The following is a 20,050-nucleotide window of genomic DNA, read 5'->3' on the forward strand; positions in this document are numbered from 1 at the left end:
AAAGAGGAAGAGTTCCCTTTTCTTCAAAGCCAACATTGCGCTCTCCATAGTTGACAATTATAAAATTGTAGCCCTCCAAAGTTGGATTACTTTTTTTTATACACCCTGTAGTTGTCTTTCGCGATATGTCACGTGAATGTCAAATACCCTTAGATTGTATTTATTGAGTTATGTTGTCTTATACTTGGAAAACTGGTGATCTGTACTAATGAATAGTCTTTATGCTTGTTCGCAACTGTATCGTTCCCCCCCCCCCCAAAATTGCTCCGTAGAGACAAGAGCATACTTTTATGGTCTACTTTTGTTGATGATGGAAATAGAATTGAAGATTGCAAAAGTTCAGGTTTCCCGGTCCCTGACTGTTATCTAAAGTAAGGTATACCGGTAATAACGATGATTATGTCATAGATTACATGGCAGTATTATCTAAAATACATGTCACCTGTCGCCACCCCCTCCCCCCCAAAAAAGTATATAATATATACATATATATATATATATATATATATATATATATATATATATATATGGAGGTGTCGTGGCTGAGTGGATAAGAGCGCTCGTCTGTGAACGACATGAGCGTGGTATGGTTCGTGGGTTCGAGCCCATGCCAAGCCCGACACGTTTGCCCTTCAGCAAGGCACTTTATCCACATTGCTGCTCTCCACCCAGGAGTATAAATGGGTACCCGGTAGGATGAGAAAGCTTATGTTGGTTGGTAAGCATGTGCGCGCCTGTAAAAATGGCTGCGACTGGCTGGAATGCTCCCCAGGGAGTGGAGAATGAGCACTGTCAGTGCTGGTTGATAATGTATCCAGTGACCGGGGTAATAATAGTCTGTAAAGCGCATTGAAACCCTGAAGTGTGTGAAATGCGCTATATAAAAAAACAGCTATTACACGATATATATAATGTGGTAGACCACACTCGACACTAAAAAAAAAAAAATTATATATATATTTTTTTGCTTATTTCTAGTACATTCACTTTCAACTTCACCATTAAAAAGAATTCAAAGTCCACGTATGGAACACATGATTGGGGTAGAGTCGTCAAATTATGTCTCTTTGTGAAGAACATTTTGCTCGATGAATTGAGTAATATCCCATACATGTTCGTTCCTTGCTTTTACAGATTGTGCTTCTTCACCTTGTGACAATGGGGGAACCTGTACGGAGACATACACAGGATTCAGATGCTCCTGTGGCGAAGAATTCTTCGGCAAAAACTGTTGTAAGAAACCGATCCTAATCCCTTTTAACACTGTACGTTTAAGTATATATTTGTTTCAAACGTGCTTTATCGGTACATCTTAGTGTATGTGTATTAACCAGTCCAAGTCGGCATAGCTGAAGCTGCAACATGTTCATTACACATGTATAGTTCTTTCTTACTAAAACGCACACATACCGTACAGGAAAATAAAATAAAAGAAACACTGTAGTCCAAATAATACTAAACAAAAATCATAAAGAATGACCTAAAAAAGGCCAAAGACAGACAAAAAAAAAAAAACCACCCATCTCATATCCAACAAACAGAAAATCTTCAAAAGCATAATAAGTAAGATAATCTGGTAAAACTATTTTGTATATAGGCATTATATAATCAAACAATCTTAACTCCAGCTGACATTCCGCTCAAAACTATACCCGTACAATCTACTTCAGAGATCCGCTGTTCTATGGTATTACAAAAAGTATTTCCCACTTTTGATCCTTAATAGTTCAAAAAACTATATTCATTAGATAACACTGACACTGATGTTATGAGCAATAGCTGAATAGTGTACAATTTTGTTGGAGACAATTCTAAAATGAGAGCATAATTCAGTTTCATTGAATTAAACATTAATTTTTCAATTAGGTTTCAGATTTTGTTCTATTTTCAATCCTCTGTTCAAAATTTTAACTTTGCACAGAAGTCAATTGATGTGTATAATGCATGGGAGTGTGTAGTTGACACCCAGACAATGGTCCTGGACAATGACAAGGATTCGATCGCTGAATGCTCCATTAATTTCATTCATGAGAATTTTCCACTATCACAGCTAGTCTTTATTCATTCTGAAATGTGGTGTATGCAAGCACATGGAAACATGTGCTTACTTTTTTGATGTGCATGCAGTTCACCCTATATGCTAGGAATTCAGACTAGCCGTGTCCAGAGCAATCCATCATGAATAATTAATAAAGCATCCACGTGCCTTGGAGCATGCAGAGCTCTGAAGGGCTTACTCCTGTAAATAAAATGGAATGTCCCAAACCCCTTCACAAATTCGTAGCAAAGATACCAAAATAAATTCAGAAAAAAAATAATTAAAAATCAATGATGTAGTTTGGCAAAAAACTGAATAGCTGTAGATATTGAATATGAATTCCTCTACAAACTGCATTTTGGTTGGAAGATGAAAGCTTTTCTGATGGAATTTGAGGGGACTATATTTCATTGGGTACGTGTACGGAAAATAGGTGATTTTTTGAGTGACAAGAACTCGTAGTCTATTTTTGCGGACCCTTGGACAGAATTTGAGTCGAAGAACCCACCCTGGAAATTTGATGGATGAAAGGGTATATCTCACTTATCAAGGTTAGTGAAGCTGAAACACCTCATTGCAAGTATACACACTCACATACACATCATTAGTTCCTGTGTAAAATTCAGGTTTTGTACAGAGGGTTAAATTTGACCAAAATCTAGAACCCAAGTATGAAATTGATCATGGATATCATGACACTGATATAGGTTTTCATATTCAAATCACCTCCAACTAAATTGTACACTATTCAGCTATTACTCGATCCTATCAATGACAGTTTTATTTGATATTTAATTTTAGAGCTATTAAGCATCAAAAGTGGGAGATGTTTTTTGTAACACCTAGTAATAATAGCATGTATTTCACACACACACACAAACACACACACACACACACATACACACACTCACACACAGACACACACAGACATCTTTGGATCTGTGGTTTGGCGAATGTACAATCCCATCATGCACGTAACTCGTTTCGTTTTTGTTACCTTCTTTGAAGCATGCAACGTAATCCACACACCAGACAGTGGTTATCAAAGATTCTACAACTTTTATGGACTGAACCTGAGAACAGATATGACGTCATTGGATTTCGAAGTTAGCACTGACAATGCCGCTACCATCGCTTTGACAATGGAACCAACCCAAGCCAATATTGAATATCTGATAAGTGAGTCTCCTACATAATATGTTGCTTTAGTGAAAAACGTACAATATGCTTCGATTAATGTAATGATTGATTTTATTACAATCAAATTCGTTAAATTGCTATTATACATCTTATATATATATATATATATATATATATATATATATAAATATATATATATATATATATAAGTATATATGTATATATACATATTTCGTGTCAGTTAAAAGAAACAGAAAAACAAAACTGAGTACTAAATAATTCAAAATCAATGATCAAGGGATGAAGATTGATATATTTTTACAACGCGGGTTTTTAATTTCCCCCCTTTTTTTGTATGATATCAATATACTGCCTTCCTCTCAGTTATGAATTTGGTCGGGTTGATAGTTTGATTGATATTCGTGATGATGATTTACAAGCCAAACGGTATATAAACGCACCAAGGCTGCATTGTGAACTAAACCAACGACAAAGAAAAATCTACGTCATGACGGGTGTACTGGTCTTTTTTTTTGGGGGGGGGGGTGAGTTCAGGATTTAATTTTTCATCGGCTATGTCCTTCGGCATGTCTCTCCTCTAAGACTTCCTGCACACGTGAAGTCTACTTCTGTTCATCCTCCGTTACCATGGTTACAGTTCGTTATTCCGGAGGTCCGTTAGTCAAAAGATGAATTAGGTTCGTTATTCAAAAATTAGGTTCGAAAAGTAATGGTAAGGTTCATAACTTCGAAGGGTTGATAGTACAATAGTGTATACCCATCTCTTTGAATTCACGGGCCTTATTTCATTGTCGGGTAAAACCGCACCTTGTTTCCTGTACGGAATAATAATTACACAAACGAACCTTCGGAATAAGACAACAAATGTTGAATTAACGAACTCTATCTAATTTTGGGATTAACGATCATCCAAATAAATTCTGATATGGAATTTGTGTGTTTCGGAATAGCGAACCTTCGTTTATGATTATGCTACTGATAATGGAGGAAAACAACCCATAATTTCTGCGATTAGCTCACTCATAAGAAAATTTGATATAGATAAACTCACAAAAGTTTTAGGGAGCTGCAGCTGCTGTTATAATAATTATGTATGCATGATAGAGAATCATTATACCGAATGAATACCTTGTCGATCAGTGTGGTATTGTGTAAGCTTTGAAACATTTCTGGAAGGTATAGGCCGATATATTTGCAGATCATGTCTACAGATGTTTTCCCAATCTTGTTTGCGAACAGTTATTGGAGGGTGGAAAAACACAGCAACGGAGATCATTCGTTCCGGTACTTCGAAGCGAAAGACGCCAATGTCCAATGTGCTGTCTGGGCCTCAAGTGTACGATCGCTTCTGGCTGAAGTTTGCCTCGGGAAACTTTTCAGTCGGTCGCTATGGCAACGCGGAACCATTCTTCAATTGGTTTGATCCAAACCCGTTAGAGTTCAGATCCATCGGACTTATGACATGGCACGGGTCAACTGGTCGATGGAAGTTTCACTCGTTCTGTTAATAGGGAGCTTTAGATTTGCAACGCGGACGTTCAATCTTCAAGGCGACGATTGCGTTGGCTGTTCTCTCTCCCTGCGTCGTGTTGCAAAGTAGCTATAGGCCCCTATACTCGAGGACGCAGCCTATAAATACAAAGAAAAATGGCGCCCCATTAGGATCATTGCATTGATCAAGTAGCTCTCTGCGGTGTGCATTTACGGGGACGCATAGGTAATGGCCCACAAGCGACCGTGAAACGACGGGAGATCGATTGTATAACAAAATCTGAGCGTGCGCAGAACAGTTTTTTTCCTCTGAACGTTCGCGTCACGAAAATCTAAAGCTCCTTATTGTGTTCAGAATGGCACAGACGCAAAACAATAACTATAAAGACAGCGATACTCGATGGTTGTTCTTATGTTGAGTTGGTACAGCAATTACTGCGAATGAACAGAAATATTTTATGACTATACGCACTCTGTCATTAAGACATAAAATTAAATAAAATAGTGATATTGAATTTGATGTGAAGATGATTTAAATTGCAATGTGCCCTTCAAAAATACCCGAATCTTCACTTGGTATAAGCATAGGCCTACGTACTGTTTTACAAAATGGTCAAAAGGACAGTTTAAAGGGACTGTACAGTACTGGTTGAGGTGAGGATTCAGCATGTAACGTTTTGCGAGATATTTAGAAACTACTCTATATCATACAATCTAAGGGGAATCAAAAGTTTAGTTGATGAAAATCGGTTTTGAAATGACTGAGATATCTAAAAACGAGGTAAAACAAAGAGATCCTAATAAAAGTCGCGGCCTGTCAATTTTATTAGGATCGCTTTTTTTGATATCTCGAGATATCCATATCATATAACTACATGAAGAATGAGTCTCAAATACGCCATCTGTAGATCCAACAACCCGCCTCGGGCCAAGACTTATCATTGTACTAGTATACACTACACTGACGAAGGCCCGAGGCGGGTTGGAAATTTTGTGAATAAAAACCTTCTTGTTGGATCTACAGATGGCATATTTGAGACTCATTCTTCTTATCATATAAAAACATACATTATTTAAGTCACTACATTATGCATAAAAATCTGATGTGCCAGGAGAACGACCAGAACGCACACGAGGCGCGTTTATACTTGGGCCTTGTCAGTGTTCACGTCGTTCTCCCGGCACGCGACAAAGATTATCTATATGAATATATATATATATATATATATATATATATATATATATATATAACCCCCCCCCCAAAAAAAAAAAAAAAACCCAAATTGTCTCAAGGGGGCGACCAATGTTGGTCTGGTCTGTTAGCTTCTCTCTGTACTGGTCGGGGGTTAGGTAATCACATAGACACCAATCATCATCAACTTTCAATACCAAAATCTAAAAGGGGCCTAATATTTCTCCACAGGGGTGAGGACAAAATATAGACAAGGGTTCAATTTTATACAATTAACTCTAATGCTTCAAACAGCATATTTATTCACCGGCCTTCCCGTAGGCCTGAAATAATAAATGGCTCACAAACAATTTCCTTTTTACAACTCATGACACAATTTCTGCAAATATCTACGGAATGACATTTTGTCACCATTGCAACACTAATCAATAGTACATAATATAACTGGACCTCTCTCTCGCACTCATCTCTTTAACACTCATTAACAGGAGACCCTTTACGACCATTTTACTTTACGGTTTGGTTAGTTGGGAAAATGAAATTAGTGGGGGTGTGGCCACTTAGCTCGACGTCTGTTTGGTCGACGCATGAAGACCTCCTCCGCATGTCGATCTTGTCATCGTCGATGAGCTGGGGTATCCAGACGGAAATCTGCCCTTATCACAAACTCGTCAACCGGTTCATCACCAGGGCCGTGGGGAGTCCAGCATCAACACAGTCGCTGTCACTTTACTTTGCCCATGGACCTACAACAATAGGTCCCTGCTTTGCCTCAGTCGGATGGAACGCTCCGACCATGACGACCATGACGCCAGTCAACCAGTTGTCGCTCGAGTTCATTACACTCTGACTTTGGGTGAGCCGAATTAAATCAGGTGAACAGTCCGATTAACATCATCGTGATGACGCTCACAGTTCTATGTCAGCGAGGTACACAGTGTCAGTGCAGGTTAATAATTAGTTTGGAGAGGACATGATGGGTGAAGGAAGGGGGTTTCCAACTCTATCTTAGTGGTTTCCAACCAAAAATCTGCTCCTGTCTCCTCAAGCTTCAAACAACTCTCAAAGTTCCAAAATTCTGACGCTCTTAATTGCTTCTCTACATAATGTGTAGGAGCTCGGTCGACTTTTGCTTGCCACTTCTCTCCTCTCAGCTCACCAAGTCTGACACTCACCAAGTTTTTACACTCACCAAGTTTTTGACACTCACCAACTTTTGACACTCGCCAACATGCTCTTTTATACCTAATTTAACTATTCACATTTTCTTTTCCTACCACTATTTCATTGGTTAAATCTGATCTTTGGGAGTGGTCTCCACAAAATAATAAAACCCCATTGGTGAAATGTCCCATTAGCTCCTCCCATTATTTTCTTTGCAAAATCTTCTGTAGTGTTTCCTGTCAATTTCCGCTTATAATTAACGATATCAAACAAGGGGCAGGAGACAAAGGGCCAGTGTCCGCATTGCTCACCAATGGTCTCTAATTTGTTTGACTACTTCTTAAGACACCGGAATCAGTGCACATGAAAATTAGGGGGTGAAGCGCCTCCTCACACTATAGTTACGTTCAGTTATTTGGAATGGGGCTCTGGTGCTGAAGATTATGGACCTGTTATGGGGGAGTTAATTGCTAAACTCATAAACTGCTGTCAATCACTCTTTTCTTGGGAAGGGGCATTGACGACGAGAAAACAAAGGAAGTCTGACAGGAAGCAAAACAAAGGATTTCATCAGGGACCTCCCTGATTGCATAAACTCAAAGAAGGGGCTGTATAGGGCTGTGTACTTTTGCGTCACCGGGCAATTTTGTGTGCTAGTAGCCACTGGGCTACATATATATATATATATATATATATATATATATATATATATATATATATATATATATATATATAGAGAGAGAGAGAGAGAGAGAGAGAGAGAGAGATTATGAAATATACATTAACATATAATATACATCTGTATATTTATCAGGCCTATATGTATAGTATATCGGAATGGTAATAACAGACTCTGAGCTACTATGTTGATCGAAATTATGCCAAGACGATTAACAAGGTACTAGTAGGCTACAACAGTTTCTTGTATAATAATTATAATATAGGTTTTCCCGGCCAATTTCGCACTTTTTTCAGTCCAATTCCTAATTGCTGCATTCAATTTAGCACAATTTAGCCTAGACGGCATGTTCGGTATTTCAATTTTATAATCTTTTCATTCAAATTCATTTTGGAGCATTCAAATTACCTTTTACATCATTCGAATCAGCACTTTTTCAGTTCAAATTCGTAAGGCAAGCACCATTTCGCAAATCGTTCATTCAATTTAGCACGATTTAGTCACGTGATCACGTAAACGCTGCTCTCGTTCATTCGAATTCATTCTTGGGCATCCAATTTCGCATTTACTGCAGTCAATTTAGCAGACACGTTTATGCTTTTATTCTGATATCACCTTTGCAACAGTACTTTCAAAATAAGTGTATGTGTTTATAATGTTCGATAGCATTATTTCATTCACAGATACATTGATCTTAAGTTTGTTTTGTCAAAATGGGAGAAGGAGGTTTCAATTTACATGATTATTTCTTTCATCTGCATGTTTCATTATTTTCATTTGGTGGGTGCTAGATTGCGTTAATTATCATTATGAATAAATAAAAGTTCTTGGATCAGCTCTAGCCATCAATTTGTCAAGGTTATTACCCTCAAATGCTTCTATGATTCTTTCCATGTTTTCTTGAGAGATACGCCTGTATCTAACTCGTGCTGCCATGACTGGACATAAGAATGTGAAGTGAATCTATGGTACTGGTGCAAGCATGGCATGTACAGTTCTGATAACATGTATGGAAGAAGAGGGCGTTACAGAACAACAAACTTGAGTTATTTAGTGTCAAAGATACCTTTACTATATACTTAACAGTGTGTGGATGAAACAAAAATTCAAATTCAAATACGTATAAATCACGGTTATCACCTTTTCAAAATAGAAATAACATTACGCCAATTTGAATGAACATGTTTGGAATTTGACTGCCCATACGCGAAATTGAATGACTGAAATACCATTTTTCGCCAGTGCTGGCGAATTTGAATGACTGAAGAGCACGTGCCAATTTGAATGCCCGTTTTACGAATTCGAAAGGCACATGTGCGAATTTCATTGACCGAAATGCTAAATTGAAAGAACAAGTTGCAATTTTGAATGACAGAATGTGCAGTGACGAGGATTTTCGCTAAATTGAATGAACCATTTATCAAATGGACTGACAAAACTGCGAAATTGGCCGGGAAAACCTATATTAGCCATATCTATTTCAGTACTAACCCATAAGTTCTATAGCCATATTCCTGTGGTTTTGCCCTGTATTTTATGATCGTAACTTTTGTTCTTCATGATATAATAGTAAGCGATTCATAAGGACTGGAACACATTAATCGCGCAAACATACACTAAAACCAATGTTCGTGTGGCACTACCATGATGTAGCATTATTGTGTCATTCCTGCACTGCAAAAAGTCCGGTGTTAAATATGAAACACCGAGCTGGTGTGAAATTTCCGGTGCTCATTCATGGTGTTAGATTAACACCTCCGGGTGTCATTTCAAAATTTAAAATTGTTTTTTGAATAGTTTCTTAGTTACTGCACTTCTTGTTAATTTTGAACTTCAACAAGACGATAAAGAATTTTCTGATAAAGTACTTGATTTTTGAAAAAAAAAAATGTGTAAACACATTTACACCACAGTAACACCAGTTGGTGTGGTCCCCTATTGAAGCTGGACGGGTGTTATACCATTGAAATTAACACCACCAATATCAAGTCAACACCATGCGGTGTCATTATTGAATTAACTCTAGCGCAGTGTCAAAAATATCACCAACCAGAGTGTCAAATTAACACCACGAAGTGCTAGGTGAACGCTTTTTAACACCGTCACAATACATTTTCTACACCTGTGGGTGTGGTCCTCTATTGAAGTTAAATCGGTGTTAGATTTAACACCCATGGTGTTAAATCTAACACCGATGTTTTTACAGTGTGTATGTATAGTATGTATTAGAGCATAGAGAACTTGTCATGCTATCTGCATACATCAAAGAAATGCTGTCCCAGCAGTTCGTTTTATATAGCATTTTACTGAGTGTTCCTTGGGCACTCGGGGCACGATTGTGTTTCTTAGTTTTGGTATTAACAAAGTAACAACGTAAGTAATGACTGTTATCCATGACTGAGTAGACTGCTTGCTACCAAATTTATTCTCCTCTTCACCTCTCTGATCCTGACATTGCTACTCAATGAGTGTGTTGTGTGTGTTGCGCTGTGTGTGTGATAAGAACATTCTGTGTGTGTATAGTGTAGGGCTGATAAGTATTTTTTTTTTTTTGTGTGTGTGTGTGTGTCTGTGTTTCTCTTCTTTCCATTTTTGCACAATATGCCATTAACAACTGTATTTTGTATAATTTTGTTTTGGGCCCCAACAACAAGAACCAGATGCTTCAAAGGGGTCCTGGCATTAATTTCTATAACATGTGCATGCTGTATGTTTATACACATTGCTTTTGTTTTTATTGTGTACATAATGTAATTTTGATTTATCTTGTGCCGAATAAAATTACATTGAATTGAATTGAATTGAATTGTATTAACAGTATCCCAAGTAATAGGTAATGCACACTTGCGCATGTATGCATGTGATTTAATAGTTGTAGCTGCGGAAGAGGAAGGGTTCTATATACGGAATCTGTTGCGGCTCTGTGCACTATTTAGTTGGCCATGATTATAGGTCTGGATGAATTTTGCATTGTACACTACACAAACGACAATATGGGCTAAACACGTGATTCTTTAGACCTTCTATGATCACGTTGACAAAGCGTTTTTTTTTCTTCAATTATAGCTCTATGTTTTTCTTCGTTCCCGTTGTAAGAGTAACATTGTACGTTGACTTGTTAGGCCTATTTGGACCAAAATAAAACTTTGTTGTCACATAATATTCCATAATTATCTCGTCACGGTTCGTTGAATCGAGTGTTTCCACTAATGACAAGTCCACCTTCTAATGCGGATTGAGTGATTGCAGCAATATTAGGGGGTAGAGCACATCAATGAGAGTTTGAGGAAAATAGGACAATCCGTTCAAAGTTTTTGACTTTTTGAAATTACTGATCAGTCACTGCTGGATGAGAAGACTACAACAGCTTGTGATGTGGGTGTCCGCAATTACGAAAATGTAAAGAAATTTCAACATAGGCCTATTCTACTTTAACTTTTAAGAAAACCAAATCAAACAAGATAAGAACAAAACGTGATGATGACGCGGACAAAATGACAATTTCTATTGTGTTCACACATGTCATTTTATATTTAGCAGGCAAAATGTTACACGGCGCAGCGGCTGCAATTTCTTTCGTTCTGAAGCGATCGCCGATTGGATCAAAAGAGGGCTCCAACGGTTTCGAACATGGGGGGGGGGGGGGGGGAGCGGGGCGCAGAAAAACCAAATCAAACAAGATAAGAACAAAACGTAATGATGACGCGGACAAAATGACAATGTTTATAGTGTTCACACATGTCATTTTATATCTAGCAGGCAAATGTAAGGGCGCAGTTTTAGCATTGGCGTATCTAGGAAAAACGTGATTCACAACCAAATACATGTACTGAAGAAAACTTCAGTGTTTCCTTTGCAATAATACAAGAATTTTGACTCTCTACAACTTATTATGTCCCTCTCTCCAACTTATATATGCCTTTTATCAATTAGCCACCATATCATTATTGAGAATTATACGTTTTAAGTATTTGCTAACCTAAGTGAAAAATAAAAGGAGCTCACTCGATGCGCTCGCTTGCACTAACTCTTATGCTTTGTGATTTTTCTTTTCAGTTTGTCAGTATATATCACCATTCATAAATCCAGCCGGACCAGCCATCATATCATAATGTTAATAATTTCTTGAATTATCAACCATATTATATTGAAGAGAATCCCGTTCTTCCTACACCAGATACGAATATGTCCAGAAAATGCTCACAATGATTTGTAAGATTTAGCAAGCTTTTGGATTCATTGTTGCATGATCTGTTATTTCATATACAGGGCAAGCCACCATTTATAACAGTGTGCCAGCATTGTATGATTTACAAGTACAACGAACTATGAGATAAGTACAATGTTTCCTATAGTACACAGAAATATACAAATTTCGGCTCACTCGCTCGTACTAGTTTAGAGTATTTTTCAAGTCCTCAGTTTGTTGGTATAAGGCCGCCACTATATCTTGATTAGAATATGAAAGATTTAATAACCAAAAAATGACAAGAATTCCATGTTTTGTAAGCTGAAATACAAAAATTTTCGGCTCGCTCGCTGCGCTCGCTCGCCAAAATTTATCAAAATTTATCACATTTAAATCACCCTCAAAAGACCCCTTTAAGTGCTTGAAAAAGCATATCATAGACTTTTTTAAGTCCCTACCGGGCGCCGTTCTCCCTAGATACGCCGCTGATTCATTTGCAGCATTTCCACGCACCTCAGAGGAAAGCCAAAGAGATCTAGTGGATTGGAAGCAGCAATTTCTAGTAGAACACATCAGTGAAAGTCTGAGAAAAATTGGCCAATCGTTCGCCGCCCCCCCCCTCTTTAATTTTGTAAAGACGCCTCCCCTTTACGGAATTCCTGGATCCGCCCCTAATTCTGATCCGGCGTCTTTTTACATTGTAGCCACTCCCGGTGTAGCAGTGGAAACGGCTGCTCGGACAGTACTGTTATACAGTCATGACGATTGTATAGTATTTGGCAGGATAAAAACCTCATGGGTTACAAGATAAAGCTTGGAGCAGGGAGATGTGAACTTGGCTTGGGTGTCTTGCGACCTTGCTTGCTATACAAGGAGATTATTGACTTTAAAGGTATTATTTACCATTTGGAGATGAACAAAAACCCAGCTATAAATAGTGCTTCAAAATAGTGCTAGAATTTGAGTTAGGGATAGAAACAACGAATGTAAAATTGTTAAGGAGAATAATCAATGTTAAGTATATAGCTGTTCAATATACAAAATGTGGGCAGTAGTTATAATAAGATTGTTACTGGAATAAACTGTCTACAATTTGGGGCAAATTATTTCATGTATAGGGTCCCAATTTTTCTCTCTTTCTCTTCTTTCTTTAAAACAGCAACAACGTCTACAAGTTATATAGTTATCGAGAAAAAATAATATCTCCTTACTGCGAAATTTTATAAGGTAGGATGTTTTGTACAACTGACCTACGCATATGATATGCATCAAATATGATTAGTCGAACATTTTTAAATCACTGCTCCCAATGGTAAACAATACCTTCCTTTTTTTTCTTGTTGATAACAAGTATTTATAACTGCACAATGATAAAAACCACTAACATAATAGTAGGCCTAATGATTTGAAGCAAGTAAAAAAAGATTTACAAAGAAAAAGAAATTAAAACAGGTGAAGAAACAAATGAAGAAGAAGAAAAAAAATGATCATGTGCTGAGTCTGAGCAGAAAAATTCCCTGGTTGCAAATTTGAAGCTCATTCAGTTCCAACAAGTTGATTTCTTGGAAACAGTTCAGGATTGATAGTGGATTATTATTTTTTGTTTTGTTTTAATTTTCGGACACGCCTCGATCTACTATGCGCTAATACAGGCGTGACACACCTGAAAATTGTTCAGCTTATTGCTGAAGAAGAAGTAGAAGATGAAGATGGAAGAAGGAAGAAGAAGAAGAAGAAGAAGAGGAAGATGGAAGAAGAAGGAGAAGACTAGAAGAAGAAGAAGAAGAAAAAGAAGAAGGCGAGAGAAGAAGAAGAAGGTAAGAAGAAGAAGACATGCAACTGCTGCGGTGGGTAATGTACAGTACGATTAGTTTGTTCAACCATGGACCCTAGTTTAGGGTCCATGGTTCAAGGAGGTTTTATACATGGAGTTCCAACTGGCTGTAATTATTCAAACAGTTGTCAGATTTCTATTGATGTACAAAAGAATTCCACAGGTGCACTTGTGCCTTTGATGATCGATGTTCCAAGCCGCCGTCTTGCTGAGCAATCGGAAGATTCATTTTGAACGTTATCATAATGTTGGCCATATTTTGCTTATTTATTTATTAAATGAAATGAAATTTCACTTAATAACATGTAAAACAAAAGTCAATTCCGTTCAGAAATTTGCGCAAAAGTGTATAAATCAGAGCTGTATTATGTGAAAATGTTTAAAACTGTACCATCCTGGAAAGCTGGTTTTATCATGCACTTTTCCACTTAATTTCCCCAAATGAAACTAATATGTAATAATCTTCAAGTATAATTCTTTATTGATAGATACATCAGATTAGTGCCCGGGTATGCCCAGTCGAGTAATTTTCATCTTCGTTTCAGCATTTTTTCCCTCAATTTCTGTTCGCGCATCCTCTTGTCTGTACCACCTACCTTTTATAAGAAGGGATAGCGAAAAGTAATTACCATCACAAAGACATATCTTCCTTTGAAAGTGGCTGGTGATTATGCAATGAGACACAAGTCAATTGTCTTCGTATCGGCGTGGCAGATCCTGTTTGGCACATGCTTCAAATATTTTTGAGCGGCGGCTTTGAACATACTCGTAGATCAAAGGGAATAACTCTGTTGTTACTCAATCTCTTCAACCATGTCAACCTCATCGGTTTTTTCCAATCATGTAGGCCTACACGTACATGATTGGACGTACAAGACACTAGGTCACTGAACTTTACCTGTTACGTTTGTTAGGTACCTATGGAGCGCGAAAAGTATAATACCATATGGAAGTCCTTTTTCAAATGTACAGAAGAAAAAATATAAAAAGTAACCACTTTTTATAAAAATAGTTGAGTTGTTGTCATAGGTATACTATATGGCATACTCTCGTGCAATTTGAAGGACGGCAAAATCGTGAAATAGGCCCCACCGCAGTGCGCGTGCACCCGTGCGTTAGCAAGCAAGGTTCGGTTAGGGTTAGGGTTTAGGGTTAGGTAGGGTTGTATTTATGGTTAAATTGGCCATTAAATTAGTCAAGGGACATTAAGGAGTCCTTCCGAGAATAAAAAGTAGAAGACCAAAGAAAAAAACGGGAGAAAGGGAGGACGAAAGATGCTATGCTGTGGAAATCGGCCCCACCGCCGTATGCATCTCGCGTAAACGCCGTTTGGTGGGGCCGCATTCACGAGTATTATACTGTGGGAGAAAGCCCCACCGCCGTGCTTATCTACCGATGAACGCCACACGGTGGGGCTGAATTCACGAGTATAAACAGGCGAGCCGCCGTAGTATTTGTACGGACACGCAGTGGTGGGGCCTATTTCACGAGTATGCCTTGAAGGACAGCATTTTATAGTCCGTATGTCTGTCATCACAAAATTTACCACGTAATTTATTTTGTGAACGTATCGCACTCCATAACACTATACCGTGCTCGCATCGCACGTGTACTAGTACCATTACAGCACTGCAGCTTGCAAATAATAATTGCGACATCTTAGCAGTAGGCCACATGTTCCATAAATTTGACACTGTACACACCGTACCAAAGAGGGTTGTACGCAAAGAGATATAATCTCTTTGGTTGTACGCTCTTACCGCGATACATGTGGGGCTAGGCTGTGAATAACAACGAAGTCTACTACGTCTCTCGCTTGCCCGTTCTGCGCCACCATGGACTCACTTCATGAAATCAACTTGAAAAGATTTCTTCGAACTTTGAGGAAATCGGAGTCGTCATACTTAAATCTTATTGAGGACGCGTTGCCTTCAGAATGCAAGGTAAGTGCACCTCGAAAGAAACAGTTGTGTCGTGCCTTTATTACGGGTTTGGCGACTGGGTACAAACGGTACGCCAACTAGAACGAGAACCCGTACCCTTTCATTGACGATTCGTGTAGCCGGCAGCTGGCCGAAGGCAGCTGGCTGTCATGCCACGCCAGTTCACGTCCATACCCATTCCTCCAGCTGCAGTGCAGTGGTAGTACACTGTTACAGTGATTGTGATGGAACACCATACGGCGTTGAGTAAAGTGTGATTAACTTTAAGTACGAACCCGTCATGCAACCATTATTGGAGTAAAGATGCGACCATTATTGGAGTAAAGATTATTAGCATGAATCTCCACAATCAATGTCATGTCACATAGTGTCATAGATAGTGCCATATAATCTCATTTAGTGGGACAAATTCTTCAAGTGTGAAGGAATAGCCAGCTCCGAGCTCTGTAACTAAACTAAAGTTTAGCTGAGCCCCAAAACAGCAGGAGAGTCACAACATTCAACAAGCAGTAATTTACAAGTAGAATCTAGAGGTCCTATCAAACCGGAATTGATTAAAGTTACCTGGTCTAGAAGGTCTAGACCATAGAGCTGTGTGTACTACTAGAGTGTGGAGGTCCCAGTGTGGACTCGTCATACGCGCGCACGTTAAGGCTCTGTGACTGTGATCGCATGGAGCACGATCCGCCATAACTATACACAGCCCAGTCGCCGCTGTACATACGTAGCGCGACAGGGCTGTACCAGCGAAGCTCCAAACACGAAGAGGGTCCAACGATTGCATGCGATCGGAGTGAATTTTGATACTTTAGATCATTTTTTGGTCACTTCAAACTCATCTGACGAACAAAATGATAATGAGACTTCATATCTATGCTATGAATATTGAAATTTAGATTTAATAACTTACCTAAAATGATGGTTATATGCAGCATGTGTGAACGGTTCGCGAACGGTACATTGTCTTTCACGCCAGGCCATTTCCAATATCCGGGAGGTCACATGATCTGAATGCCCTTTCAAAAGGTCGCGCTGTCGACCGTGCTGCTACACCAACACTCAAGCAGCGCATCGCACGCACGCAAAAGATTTCCGCAGAGATCAAGGCGCCATTTTGAATTCTGCAACGATGAACCCCGACGGTGTTAGGGAATCCGCCAGAAAGTATCATTTTTTGGTTCCACGGACTTATCACGAAGGCTCTCAATGGACTTATGAACCTTCTGTAATACAAGCATGCACTTAACGTGAGCACCGTTTGGTAACGTGTACATTGTATATGAAGAACGTATAAATTTTCATAAGTTTTGTAGTCGTGTTGTGGTTCCCCACTTTGAAGGTGCCCGCTCGCTGGTCAGACGCTGTATTTGCGTAGCGTATGAACAGCGTCTGGTTGGGCTAGATCCGCCATTACTAAGACTAGAGTGGCAAAACTTCAGTACAGTGCGAATCGCTTGTGTACTTGATTAGCAATGTACCGTTGCATTGACAACCGCGATGAAAATCAACGATTTGAGTGATAATTCGATAATCTCATTCACAAAACCACGCGTAACGCAATATAATTGCTATTTTTAATGTAAATTAAAGCTAAATAATTATCTCCTTAGTAGTCAATTTTCAATCAATTTTCATACGCTGAGCGCTGATTGTTCATCGCGGACATTCTAAGTGCAGCTACGTAGCTAATAGCTCTGATTGATCGAGTGGTGAACGCGACTTGATGGAGATAATTTGTAACCCCGGGGGTGGGAATCAGTGGCATAGCTAGGATTTTTCCAGTAGAGGGCACTGGGCCTCACAATTTTGTAGGGAACACCCTGATCTGCTACTGTGATTATTTTTTATTCAGCATATTTTTTTCCAGGGGGTCATGGTGGCATACAATTATTATTATTATTATTATTATTATTGTTATTATTATTTTTTTTTTGGGGGGGGGGGGGGAAGATCCCCCATACCTACAGCCCTGCATGGGGACACTGCCATTACATTTACAAGTCCTGTATAAACAATGCGTGTAAAAGGGGTTGTTTTTCACGGACGGGCAATGTACGCGCGTATAGTGAAAAGGGTAGCAAAATCGCTGAAATCAGAGGAAAAGGCCATACTTTTACAGAAGTAGCTAGGCTGCTTGAAAAAAGGTAGCTTCAGAGTGAATTTGGTGTATTCTGAGATAAAAGGATCATTACTTGTACACACACACACACACACACACACACTCGCACGCGTGCGCGCACGGGTGACACAAACATAATGGATACCTAACAAACATAAATACACACACATACACATCCATAACAAACACAAGTAGGCCTACACACACACACATACACATCCATAACAAACACAAATACACACACACACACACACACACACACACACTCTTACACACACTTACTGAAGGCCCCCATCTCAACCTTAATTAGGAATACAATAATTTGAATGCCAGGACATAGTGAATATGCCTGCACACACAAACACACACACACACACACACACTATCTCTCTCTCTCTCACACACAACACACACACACAAAGTCCTGAGCATATCACACAAATGAATACATGTACTACAGAGCATATATTCTATGCATTTAATCTTGTCATGGGATATTAATTCTCATATTATTCGTAAATGGCTGTTAGAAAATCTGTAATACAAAATACAGAATTATTTAAAGCCAAAGTACGCACTGGCAATATCGTCTGCATGCACAATTTTGGCAGATGCAGTGCACGTGCCAATGCACTTACCACTCTTAGTAATGGCGGCGAGCTCTCCATGCGATCACAGCGATTTAAATGAGTATGCCCTCTAGCGATATGTAAATACAGCTCTATGGTCTAGACTTAACTTTACTACTATTACTACGTACTGGCCTAGTGCAGTGAGATTTAAAAAAAAAAAGTTTTGTCAATTTGTAAGTTACATGAACAGAGTTGATCCACCTTGGACTTGACTCCCAGCTTTGGCTTACAAACTGTACCATGCGTCGAGAGGTGATATTAAAGTATGCAACATTTTGACTTTTGTGCTTGCTGGAAAAAAAAAGTCCTTATGTTATCCAAACACACACACACAAAATACACTAACATAGACTACCAAGTACAACGTAATCATGATAATTGGTTGATATAATGTTATGTCATTTGCTTTAGGTGTGGACAACTAAAGACAGAACAAATCTGTTGGACTGCCTCAGTGACCACCTGCTCCTTCCAGATCTGACCGTAACCATAGCGACGGCCTTTTCTCCAATTCTCCTTGAGCTGCTAGAGAGGGCCTTCCAACGCTTGTTAGCCCAGCGCTTCTCTCTGGAGAGGCACGAAAAGCTCTGTGCCGCCTGTGCCGAACTCCTCGCCTCATTTCCAGATGCCAACACGTGAGTTCACACATGATGCAATACTGACGCTTTAACTAGCTAGTGTCTCAGGACACTGCCTTTACAACACTGGTGGTAGGGAACTTCTTACAAATGGCATTCCCTCCCCTCAGCATTTAAAACCAGTGACAATGTTCTAATCTTATTTAATGAGGTACAGCAAGAAAACACAAATGCATCAGAATGAATTTGGTCACCATTGATCAAAACATTAGAACAACAAAATTTCAACTAAATTTTTGATTTGTAAAATGGAAATGATGATTTATATGTAGCGTATGTAAATGTTTGATATTGGTATAGATATTACTAGCAGTGAGGCAATTGTTTGTGTCTGGCTACTGCTAGTAAAGAGCTTTAATTCATCCCCCAAGTCTATTTAGCATGGAACAAAAGCCAGATTTTGCCTGTGTAACAGGAAGTATTCATATAAGGTGAAATGTTTGTAAACAAACAAATTGGGATAGCAGGTACACAATGTGTATGATTTGTTTAGTAGCTAAAAAATTGTGAAAGGCTGGAAGAATGCATTGAAATATTGTTTGTCTTACACCAACAATCCTTAGTTTTCTAACATTTTGTTTTAGTCGTGAGACAGTCTGTAATATTGAAGGGCAAGTCCAAGATAAGGTCCCCTCAGAAGGCAAAATTTCATCTTTGCTCAATATTGACATATTTGGTATCATTTTGAAGCTTATGAGTTGAAGTTTTGATTTCCATGGAGGAAAAAATGATATTACGTAAATTTATGCAAATTTCAAGGGCTTCATTTGCATAAATGTGAAGTACAGCGTTACGTATGGGACATTTATAAAAATTCATATTTATTCAAAGGAAAGCAAATGATATTTGATTAATATGTGGACATAAGAAGTTCATCAAATAGTTTAACTTGGTATGAAAATTCAGGGATTATGCAAATAATTATGCAAATTAGCTCGTGTCTTATCATGAGATGTCCCATACGTAACAA

General features: G+C 38.7%; 1 protein-coding gene across 1 annotated transcript in view; it reads left to right on the forward strand.

Moving 5' to 3' along the window:
• Window positions 1-15,583: 15,583 nt before the first annotated feature.
• Window positions 15,584-20,050, forward strand: part of LOC140242385 (midasin-like) — a 133,745-nt gene continuing 129,278 nt past the window's right edge. Inside the window, exons 1-2 of the mRNA XM_072322122.1 lie at window positions 15,584-15,691; window positions 18,854-19,077. Of these exons, the coding sequence (XP_072178223.1) occupies window positions 15,584-15,691; window positions 18,854-19,077 (332 nt within the window). The remainder of the gene's footprint in view (window positions 15,692-18,853; window positions 19,078-20,050) is intronic.

Source organism: Diadema setosum, chromosome 19, assembly GCF_964275005.1.
Source record: "Diadema setosum chromosome 19, eeDiaSeto1, whole genome shotgun sequence".
Classification (NCBI taxonomy): domain Eukaryota; kingdom Metazoa; phylum Echinodermata; class Echinoidea; order Diadematoida; family Diadematidae; genus Diadema; species Diadema setosum.